At 37.8% G+C, this 12,433-nt stretch overlaps 1 protein-coding gene across 1 annotated transcript; it reads left to right on the forward strand.

The window, feature by feature from the left end:
- Positions 1-4,992: 4,992 nt before the first annotated feature.
- Positions 4,993-9,489, forward strand: s1pr3a (sphingosine-1-phosphate receptor 3a). The gene is made up of 2 exons (XM_055216592.2): positions 4,993-5,479; positions 6,645-9,489. Exon 2 carries the CDS (start codon positions 6,761-6,763, stop codon positions 7,937-7,939), a length of 1,179 nt encoding a protein of 392 aa, XP_055072567.2. The 5' UTR covers positions 4,993-5,479; positions 6,645-6,760; the 3' UTR covers positions 7,940-9,489.
- The last annotated feature ends 2,944 nt before the right edge of the window (positions 9,490-12,433 follow it).

Here is a 12,433-nt window from a genome sequence, read left to right on the forward strand (position 1 = left end):
ATGTTTAAAAAACTGGACACGTTTTTGGGAACGTTGGAAACTTTCAAGGAACGTTCTTAGCACTTTTTTGTTGGGTTTTTCCTAACGTGTTCAATACTTTTTTCCTGTGTCTTTCAACTTTATTGCACATAACTTTATTTATAAACCTTAATGTTGTGAATTCTTTATATTTGTGGATTTATTAAGTTAATTCTGATGTCTAGTAAAAATTTCATGTAAATAACCTCATTGGAAATATATGTACTGAAAAAAATGTTGACACGCTTAATATATATTTCCCCAACTGTATGTCATAACCTTCTAGCATTAGTTTGGATTAGGAATACATTCCCAGACTTCTTGCTGTCCTGAATAGGAGAACGATGATGGTTGTTTATATAACAGCAATCCACATTTTTTCCAGAAGTTATTTTCAACGGCAGGAGTTTAGCAGGTGTCTAAAAGTATTACTATAAGCAAATGCTGATTATATAATTCATCAATTTTTTTTCCAAATTAGCATTAAAATTTACATTGCTAAGCAGCTTTACAGAAAATGTATTTAAGCACAAAACAGTAAACAAGAATTAACTTTAGAAATGTACTTTAAAGAAAAATAAGCTATACACTGTAAAAAGTAAAAGTTGGATTCATTTACTACAATCAAAAACACCTAAAAATCTTTAAGTAAAAAATTTAAGTTGAAAAAGAGTTTTGTACGCATAGAAAATGTACGATTATTAGAAAAGAAACAATAATCAAACTCCACAATAAAAAATACCCCCATAACCCCAACATCACAGGGGTGAAGGCAAATCGTACAAAAACATGAATGCGGTTGTATGAATTAATACAAATTAGCCACCTCTTAAAAATTTGTACGAATTGCCACAAGACTGTGTTGAAGCAACAGTTCTTCATGCTAAAACTAATTCATCACAGCTTCATACGATAGTTAGACTTTACTTCCAGCATTATTGTTTCACATTCATAATGATTTAAAACGTCAATGTTCATTGCAAAATAATGAGTTCAACGTTAGGAGATGCTAAAACAAACGTCAGGAGTGTTCGCAGCTATTTAGGGTTGTAGAATGTCCTGAACTTTACAGCAGATAAGATAACTTATCATACTCATTCAGACATCATCACAAAACCTGGAGGTATTTTGAAAGGTACACAACAACACAGCTTAGATGTTCTTGTAGGAACCTTTGCTTGGAGCCATGAAGGATCATGAGAATGTTAATGTGAGAACAGGCTGTAATGTTTTAATGTGGATGTGCTTCTGATGGAAAAGAAAGCCATTATTGATGGGAACTATTAAAATGCGGTACGCTACTGCATAAGCAAAAGCCAGATGTTTGGTGTCTGAGCGCAAAGGGGTGGGTGGCGGCTATGGGGCAGTAGGGACGAAGGCATGGGCGGGGGGATAAAGGTGAAGGCCCAGGAGATTTCACTTTTTCCGACATTCATAAACACATACCCCTTCAGTTCCCACTGAACTTCACATTCCAAACCAGCCAACTCACCGCTGTGTTCGGTGTCAGGAAGTCTTGACTCACAGCAGTGCCCATAAGCATGCACAATAAATTTGGCACATGTTGCTATTAAAACATGCCCATGAAATGACTGCCTGATTACTTTGAAGGGAAATTACAAGGCCCATTCGGACGCCTACACCAACTCCTTTTCCCAAACTCCAAGTTAAACAAAACATGGAAGTAATGATCACAAAGACCATAACAATGTCGTCTGGATGTTTTTATTGGTATTAATGACCTCAATCTATCAAACGGCAAGTCACAGCTGAATGGACTCGTTGAAATATGGGAATAGTGTGTGCAAAGGAACTAAGTGGCATGATAATTCCCATTCAAATGTAGCAATTACATTCACCATCACCCAATTTGAGATCTTCCATCTGATTGGACTTCAGAATGGAGTGAAGGAGATCAGAACTGTGATGTTCTTAATGGTTTGTAATAGTGGTCCACGCAACCTCCCCCTTCCCAAACATTCCTTTGCCAATGCACCATCCCCAGGCTGGAGTGCTAAATTGGACATCCTTCGGGAATACTGTGAGAATGTGAAGTCTGGTTTGCATGCAGCATGGGAGAACAGCATTGGAAGAGGGGTGTGCAAGAGGCTACGCTTAAGTTACACAAGAAACTTTTGAAGTTTTTACATTATTAATCATTGGATGGAATGGAAAGTTATTTCAGAGAAGTTTTTTGCTTTTGTGTGTGTGTTTTCTGTAAAGCGAGGCTCTGGGAGAGTGATGACCCGCTGGCCCAGTAGGAGGAAAAAAATGGCATTTCCCATTTTACGATGAAAAACAATGTTTGATCATAGAATGGATATGAAATGTTGTACGCGCAAATGTTGTGGGCCTTGGCTTGCGTTCAAGGAAAATATCAAATGAGGTCAGCATTCAGTCAATAAATAAAACCTGTTGCATACTTTTGGGCGTTTTTCTGGATGGTCCATTAAGAGGCTTTATGATCATTGTTCAAAAACAGTGTTAATGGCACTGTGGCACAGTATAAACAGTCTACACACAGTATATACTGTAAACACATGCAATGATACACAACGATAATGAATAATTAAAATATTTCTTATTGTACCAATACTTTTAGTAAGTGAAAACCTAAATTAAAATAATATAAAAAAGAATCAACATATAAAAAAATTATTTGCACATTGATACATTTGGGTCATTCTACAGAAAAGGTGGAATTCAGGTGATGGAAATCTGCTTAAATGAACTTCTTTCAAAACACCCAAAACTTCTATAATAGCATTAATTAACTTGTCAAATCTATGAATCCCAAAAACGGGGAGCTTAATCTATGTTTAATTTTTAATACATTTTAATAAAGAATCCATGAAAAAAAAGAATTCATGACGTTGTATCTTCCACTGACCTCTTGCCCCAAGAAAAACTTCAAAGAGCTGATGCATTGTTTCAAAATAAAGGTGCTTTGGGTAGGGTAACACCAATGACATAAATTTGGGGGACAAATATTTATTTGATATTATTCATATTAATAGTGTATTTTTTTTAAATTTCAGTGTTGTAGTAAATTCATACAGGGTTAAAGGTAAATGTAAATTAAATTGTTTTATAAAAACATGGTTTTAAATAATAAGTACACAGTTCAACTTCCATGTATGATCAAAGGGACAGGGCAATTTTCAGGACCAGACATTTAAAAAAAAGTTTAAAAAGGGAAAAAAAGAAAAATACATAAATAAACACTCTCATCATGTTAAGGGCAGTCTATATTTATTAAATATATATCATTATGGGATTATTGGGTCAAATTAAATGATTAAGGGGTCTCCAAAATCAAGGAACAAGCATTTCCACCTTTTTTGTAGAATGACCCATTTACATCATTAGGCAATATTTCAAGTTCTAGGTCTTCATTTATCCTGATAATGGTTAAAACGTTATTAAAAGTTTTTGGAGTATTTGTCAGTGTGTGTATATTTACTAGATTTTAAGTGTCAAATTGGGATGATTGTTTTATGTTTTACCTTTATCCGCAAATTCTTCAACACAATTATCATACCGTCTCCATATTATCAGAAAAGAGTTACAGCAAACACTATTGTTAGGTTTAAGGTGGAACAATCTGCTGTTCATATTAAAGGTGACATTTTACAAGACTTTTTTAGGATATAAAATAAATCTTTGGTTTATCCAGAGTACGTATGTGAAGTTTTAGCTCAAAATATCATATAGATCATTTATTATAGCATGTTAAAATGGCCTTTTTTGTAGGTGTGAGCAAAAATGTGCCGTTTTTTGGGTGTGAACTTTTAAATGCAAATGAGCTGATCTCTGCACTAAATGGCAGTGTCGTGATTGTATAGTGCAAGTTAAGGGGCGGTATTATCGCGGAGCCAAATTTAGATAACCTATTTTTTCACATGCTTACAGAAAATGCTTTACCAAAAATAAGTTACTGGGTTGCTCTTTTTCACATTTTCTAGGTTGATAGAAGCACTGGGGACCCAATTATAGCACTTAAACATGGAAAAAGGCAGATTTCATGATATGTCACCTTTAATGCTTTAATAATTGATTTTTAAAAAGAAATTGTGTGTAATGCATTAAAGTGAATGTAAAATATGTATTTGTGTGGCATAGTTTGAGTTTTGGCACTTGACCTAAGGTCAATGGGCTATTTTTTGGCAACCCTCAGATGAACACTTTTTAATAGCATTCAGTTACCTTAAAGGGGACACATCATGACAATAAGACCTTTTCCATGTTTAAGTGCTATAATTGGGTCCCCAGTGCTTTTATCAACCTAAAAATGTGAATAGGTCATTGAAATTTGGCTACCCTTGTGATATCAGAAGGGGATCATCTAATAATAATACCGCCTCTTAATGTGCACTGTTCAATATTGGCACTGCCATTTAGTCCAGAGATCAGCTCATTTGCATTTAAAAGGTAATTTTATCATGCTATAACAAATTTTCTATTTGTTTTTTCTTGGTATTTTGAGCTAGAACTTCACATACATACTTTGGGGACACATTAAATAGTTATTTTAACACTTAAAAAAGTATTGTGAAATGTCCCCTTTAAAACAACATACAATAACAATAATAACAAACACTAAGGTGGAAACATTCAAAGTATATCAATTTATATTTTAAACAAATGCATATGAAATAAGAATGTAATATGAAATAAGCAATGTACAGATTGGCCTGTAGTTTGTTTCTGAGTGTGTGCAACTGAGGAAATGAATTTAGCAGCAGCTGATGGGTGCCTGTCTTCCCTCAGTAACATCTGCATTTCATCTGCTTCTTAAACTGTGGTGTGAGCTTTGAAATTCTCTCTCTCTCTCTCTCTCTCTCTCTCTCTCTCAAACACACTTACACAAACATGTATTAGGCTATAACATACCGTCCCAAGTCACATGCCATTATTATGACATACATGATATATGTCATTCTGCTGCGTGACTTATCCCGATAATTTCCCGCAGTACACACAGTATGTCGATAATGACACCCGTGAGTGGACAGAAACCCACAAACATCAGAGGATGCTTGCACACGTGTTTGTCTGAAACATGACTGCGCGCGAGCTCTAAACAGACTCAAATACAGGAATTTAAATTCAGGTGAATTCAAAAACAGACGGTTATAAACGGTGCTCCGTTGCTTAAAAAAACAGAAAGCGCTGTTCGGTTCCCGCCCAGACTGTGAGGAGGAGAGATGAGGGCACGCGCGTTTAGAGTTAGCATTAGACAGACGACACACAGGTGAATTGTTTTTCTATTAATACACTGACAGCACTTGAAGTTTAAACTTTACGTTGAAATATTAAAAGGCAAGGTTTCAAGGTTTGTGAGAAAGGCAGAATTAAGGATATTTATCATCAGCATGTTGGCAGTTTTATCAACTTTGACCTGAGCGAAATATAAACCAGTGACCAACGATGTAGGTGCATCTCTCTGGATAAATAATCGGTAAGTTTGTTTTCAACACATTGAAAAAGTTATAAATATGTAAAAATGAGTTTGATGCTTATTATTTATGCAAAGCTTATTTCGTGTAACATGGAATTCACGGAAAGGATGTGACATTTTTTTACACATTGTTTTGTGTTGTTATGCTATTTGTTGAGTTTGTGTTCAAATAAAAAAAAGGGACAACACAAGATGTGTTAACACGACACAAAATGTGTTCCAATAATACTACAGATATGTGTCTAACGATTTAACTAAACACAAAATGTGTAGTTTTAACGCAACCCTTTTAAGAGTGGTGTAGAGATGTAGGCTAGCATACATTGACTAAACACCTTTCTAATACTTTTCTAAACAAAAATCGTGTGTTTTTAGTCTTCCTGTCATTTCCTTTTGTTTCTTTTTGGCATTTTCAAAACTTTAGTAACCATACATAAGAATGTGGTAAAATGAGCGTGCTTTATTTCAGGCAGTATTGCAGTCGGTGTGTTAGATTAATAGATTAATAAAAAGGACCAAACGATAACACAGAGTCTATATATCAACTTAATGCCATGATAAGTCAAATGAAAGTCATAACATTTCTCAGTGTTATGTCAGCTCGGGGGTGAAATACAGTTTTTGTTGTGTCCTCGTGCCAGATGTGAACTATAGATCATTTGCAAATAAGGTTGAAATACGTAAATATTTAGCAAACGGTACCTTTGAGAAAATGAAACATGTTTTTATTAAAGTAAATGTAGCAACTATGTTGAAACCAAGGTGCATTGATTACTATTTGTCTACTGTTATAGTTCTAGTACAAAAGTCATGATTAAAGTAGGATTACTATAGTAAGATAATGTTAAATATGTGCATAATGTAGGATTTTAGTTCAAATAAACCAAAACACTATAGTTACCATATTTGGGTATTTCACATAGCAAATCCAAATGTATAAATTTTTGATTGATAAAAAATTGACCATTTAAATACGTTTTAGATTTGTAATCTTTTTATTTTTATTTTAATATAAATCTATTTATGCATTAGTAGTGGCTTTGGTTTATTTGGAAGTAAAAAAAGACTGATTTGAACATAACCTAACCAACCTAAACCAGATTTCCGCTTTATGATCTTTTTGCTAACACATTTTCTTTCTGTTTGTCTTTCTTTGTGTCATTAGGTCTTCAAAGAAAACCATAATGCGTGAAGCGACGCATCCTCTTTGCACCTCTCTCATCAGAAGACGCTCATAGGCCCCACCTGCTGTTGGAAAGGTGAAGTGCAGCACGGGAAAAAATGGATAGTGAGTTTGAGCCAGGAATGAATGAGATTATAGTTAACTATTACAACCACTCTGGTAAGTGGGGCAGACCAAGAGGCACGGGAATATGCAAAAAAGCCTTGCTAATTTTCATCTGTGTGCTAATAGTGCTGGAGAACGTAACCGTGTTACTGGCACTGTGGCGCAACAAGCGTTTCCACAGCCGCATGTACTTTCTCATTGGCAACCTGGCGTTGTCGGACTTGTTGGCTGGAGTGCTGTACGTGATCAACATGTTCACCTCTGGTGGCAACACTTTTTTCCTTACTGAGTATCAGTGGCTGCTGAGGGAGGGAAGCATGTTTGTGGCACTCAGTGCTTCGACGTTCAGCTTGCTCGCCATTGGGATCGAGCGTCATATGACGATGGTTCGCTTAAGGCCGTGCGAGGCCGCAGGAAGGGGAAGGTTACTAGCTTTGTTGGTTGCCTGTTGGGTCGTTTCAATATTGCTGAGCGCCCTGCCCAGCCTGGGCTGGAACTGTTTGGGGCGAATGCACAACTGCTCTACCGTTCTGCCACTCTACGACAAAAGCTACTTAGCCTTTTGCATAAGCGTCTTTACGGCCCTGCTGGCAGCCATTGTGGTGCTGTACGTGCGCATCTACCTGCTGGTGACGTCTAGCGGGCGAAGAGTGAGTTCCCGGCCTTCGGATCGCTCGTTCGCCCTACTACGCACGGTGGTGATTGTACTTGGGGTTTTCGTGCTTTGCTGGTCTCCGCTTTTTCTATTGCTGCTGTTGGATGTGGGCTGCGGTCCAAAGCAGTGCCCAGTGCTGTATCAGGCGGACTGGTTCATCGGCCTGGCCGTTCTTAACTCCGCCCTGAACCCCCTCATATACACGCTCTCCAGCCGGGAGATGCGGGCCGCGTTTGTCCGCGTGCTGTGCTGTTGTTGCTATCCCACGCCTCTGGACTCGATGCCCACAGCGGGGGCGGCACTCCCAGGAATAGTCATCAACACTGCAGAAAACAGCAAATCTAGTATGGCCGGGGCACCTAGTGGGGCAGCCAGATCTACCATAATGAGAAGTAAAGTGTCCACTCCGGCAAACTCGAGCCACCAGCATGGGGACACGGTGCCGGCAGCTCCAGGTGACCTCCTGTCTGCTGTGCTAATCAAAGCAAGCGCACTTCCTTCTCTGGGAAAGTTCTAAAATACCTTAATATGGGAAGCACACTACAGGATTTTGTGTTATTACCCAAAATGCTTTGTGACGGTTCCTGTATTTTAATATTTTAAGCATCTACTAGATTTCGTGTCCGACCCTCCGAGGATTACAAAACCTGGATTTGCTTTTATACGAAGGCCATCACTTGAAATTCATTTTTCAAGGGACAAAGCTTGACTGAACAATTGCTGACTGAACTGAATTTACTTCTACATTAATATTTATGAAACTGAGCATGTGCTCTCCAAGCACAAAAATAGAGCCACTAAAAAATATAATCACTCGAAAAGCTTAGGTGTGCAATCTTTTCAGAATAATCCAAATGATAAAAACTGTATATGAAAGAAGATGCCTTAACAGTATTATATGCATTATTATCCATGGATGTATGACTGACCTTTAACATATTTCCTCATGGTTTATTACTATAACAGACCAAAACACCATTTCAAATGATTAACTATTATAAAAGTTATACATAACAAATAGTGTGTTTTTAAAAACGATGAACTGTTCAGACTGTGGATGTTTACGGTTTATTTTCTATGGATTCATACGTGAAGGGAAATAGAGTATCTTTACCTGTTAGCAACACAAAGGTTGTGGGTTTGATTCCCAAGGAAGACACATACTGATAAAATATATAACATGAATGCACTAAGTCGTTTGGATATACACTCACCTAAAGGATTATTAGGAACACCTGTTCAATTTCTCATTAATGCAATGGTGTAATGGTGTGGTGGATGTTTTCTTGGCACACTTTAGGCCCCTTAGTGCCAATTGGGCATCGTTTAAATGCCACGGCCTACCTGAGCATTGTTTCTAACCATGTCCAACTCTTTATGACCACCTCTGATGGCTACTTCTAGCAGGATAATGCACCATGTCACAAAGCTCAAATAATTTCAAATTGGTTTCTTAAACACGAAAATGAATTCGCTGTACTAAAATGGCCCCCACAGTCACCAGATCTCAACCCAATAGAGCATCTTTGGGATGTGGTGGAACGGGAGCTTCGTGTCCTGGATGTGCATCCCACAAATCTCCATCAACTGCAAGATGCTATCCTTTCAATATGGGCCAACATTTCTAAATAATGCTTTCAGCACCTTGTTGAATCAATGCCATGTAGAATTAACGCAGTTCTGAAGGCGAATGGGGGTCAAACACAGTATAAGTATGGTGTTCCTAATAATCCTTTAGGTGAGTGTAAGCGTCTGCCAAATGTGTGAATGTTGAAGTTCTGCTTCTTTTGATCAATAGTATTTTTAGATAACTGACATCTAAAGCATGTGTTTATATGCTAATTTGTTAAAAGATATGGTAGGCAAGGCTGTAACTGTTCAGATTGCTTTTGACTGTGATGCTCATTTGTATGTAACCACTAGAGGGAGCTGTAGCATCACTTTGTAATAGACAACACTACAAACCAAATGTGGATGCAATTTTCTGTGCACGATAATTCATCTATTAATCCAATCTGAGCACTTGGTAGTTAAGTATCCCATAATAAATGACTTTGGCTGCAACAATATCATGATGAATGCCAAGAAACACTAACCGCAGCTGTGCACAAACATTTAACTCTATATTGCTTTACGTGATCAATCTATATAATATAATGCGGCTTGATCATACTGGCTTGTGTTCATTGTGAAAACAACACATTTTGTTAAAAAAATATATACAAAAAATGAAATTTCTGTCATCATTTTCTTACTGTCATGTTGTACAAACCTTTATAAATTTCTTTGTTCTGATGAACACGAAGGAAAATATTTTGAGGAATGTTTGTAACCAATCCAATTATGAGCCCCATTCACTTCCATAGTAGGGATAAATAATACTATGTAAGTAAATGGCGCTTATAAACGGTTGGGTTACAAACATTCCTTAAAATATCTATCTTCATAAATAAATTTTCTTCGTAGAAATGTATACAGGTTTGTAACAACATAAGAGTGAATAAATGATTACAGAATTTTAATTTTTGGATGAACTATCCCTTTAGCAGGTGTGACATTTCAAGTAATTCACCATCTTTAGCTGTAATCTCTCTTTCACACAGTGATATTTGCAGTCTGGGTAAGACCAAAAAAAAAACCTTAAAAGAACCAAACTCATTTACAAGAGCAAAAACTGTTTCCTTTACAAAACCATTGTCATTGTGCACATTCAAAATGATTAAATCCATTCATCAAACGATTCAAGTGTCAGAATCAATATTAACAACCAACACTGACATTCAAGAGTGATTCTGTAACGTGTAACCTTGAGCAGTTACACAAAAAAGACGCCAAACCCCCAATGGTACTGTAAAACAATAAACCTATAATAGTCTTTGAAATCAGCACATGCCATGTTGAGAACATTAATCCTTTATGCGTCAAGTGTGTAATGCCTTGGTTTACAGTATTCTTCTGAACCTCGTGTTATGAATGGCCCTTTGCCACAATGGATCAAAGCACGGACCACTGAGCTATTGTGCCTGGCCACTATTGAGGATATTCATTTGGCTGTGTGCGTGTCAGAGCAGAGGGGAGTCTGCGGCTGAATGCATCAGGCTGGCACCTTGCTTGGCCCTGCACTCTGTGAGAACAATGCCTCCATCTGGACCAGAAGCTCAAGATGCGACCGCGCAAGAGCGCTCAATTGATTTCATTCCACTTTGAGAATAGAGGTCACGTTTAACAAGCATCCACGGGTTGATTGAGGTAGAGGCCGTTTTTGTGAACGTGTGTTGCAATCAAGATCCGGGCACCATTTTTTTTACTTAAAGAGCCACTATTATACGATTCATGATTTTACATTTGGTGTGTAAGAGTGTGTACACAGTTATCGTCTCCAACCGAAATCTCTTTTCTTGGACTACAATGAACGCAAGAATTGTAGGCAACAGTTAACTTATGCAGAGAGTTGAAGTGGACATGACGGACATTATTATAATTCCACCCGCTGCCTATGTTTTCATATTACAAGATTTTGCTACTGATGATTCAAACCATGATTCAAACACGCGTTTTTAGCAGTGTAAAGTAATGCTTGTTTGTCGTTTTACGATCCTTACATTACCAACCTGATACGTTCTGCTTAAGCAACGCTGGCAAAGTTGATCGATCAGCTGGGTCATCTGCATTTTCTGGATCAGATTCGTGCTCAGTAAAGACGATATTAACTTCTGTCAGTATTGCATTGGTAGCGAATCTTCCAAATATGGTAAGGAGCGTGTCATATGCTTACGGTATTTGGCCAATCACAATGCACTGGATAGCTGTCCAATCTGAGCACACATGCCTTTCAGAATGATGAGCATACGGTATATGTCGAACGTCACGTGAACAAACCGGAAAACTGGGTTGATCGCTTCCGGTTGCCAGTATGTGCAATCGTAGCTTGTTATTGTTATTCGTAGTATTATTATTTGTGTTATGTTCTTTTTAATTCTAATATCTGAATGTATGTGAGAGGAAAATACCTTTTTCTCAAAAGCTATAAATCGGTTAATTTCGTCTCTGATAGCTCCTAAAGCTTTCATGTATGAAAACAGCACCATGTCGGCATAGAGCATACAGAACCGGAAGCGATATACTATGGCTGCGTCCGAAAACTTCTGCGGCAGCATTCCAAGGCTGGAAGGCATCAAGGCATGTCCGAATCCAATGTTAGGTTTACTTCCTGACTCCTGAGATCTTGTCCCGCAATTCTATGCATGTGCGCGCATGGGGAATGTGATTGGTTGTGCCTGGTCGAGTTTCGAAAAAATAAAATGGCGGCCAAGAAAGCGGCTGGAGCACAAATTTAGTGTAAATAAAAGTTCAGATTGCATTTCTAGCGAGAAATTAGTATTATAGTTTTCAAATATTTGATTAGTTATCACAAAGGTGCTCTCTGTTTACATTTCAAACACGTTGCTTTTAAAGTGTGCCCGAAAGTATTTCTATTAGCTGCCTTCAAAATAGTTGCTTCATGAGGCAGCGAGGCAACAAGTCAAAAAGTTTTCGGACGCAGCCTATGTTTAAAAAAAAATTGGAAGTAAGTTGCGCATATACCCTATTGGTTCAAAATCAGCGCGTTTCAGGGGATAGAGGAGCAACAATATTGTACAGTACATAATGTTTTTAACCATAAACCATGCAAACACATTGCATTACACCAAATATGTTATTTTTAGCAACATACTACAGGCTCTTTAAAACTCGTTCACCCTTATGCTGCGTTAACACCAGCGGCAAAACATGCTATTTGCGCGTAGTTGGACGCTTGAACATTTGAGTTTACTCGCTTCATTCGTGTGTGAAAGCCGCGAGTGAAATTCTAGTCATTAGAGACATTCACGCGGAAATCCGCCTCATGGGAGGGGCTTCTGCGACTCGCTTCCTGTAATCATGTCACTACTACAGCAAGGTCCTGATTGGTTAACGCTAAAGTTCAGATTTTTCAACTCGCGCGTTTCCCGCGGGACCGCTCAATCCGCGC

The sequence above is a fragment of the Misgurnus anguillicaudatus genome, chromosome 23 (genome assembly GCF_027580225.2).
Source record: "Misgurnus anguillicaudatus chromosome 23, ASM2758022v2, whole genome shotgun sequence".
Lineage (NCBI taxonomy): Eukaryota > Metazoa > Chordata > Actinopteri > Cypriniformes > Cobitidae > Misgurnus > Misgurnus anguillicaudatus.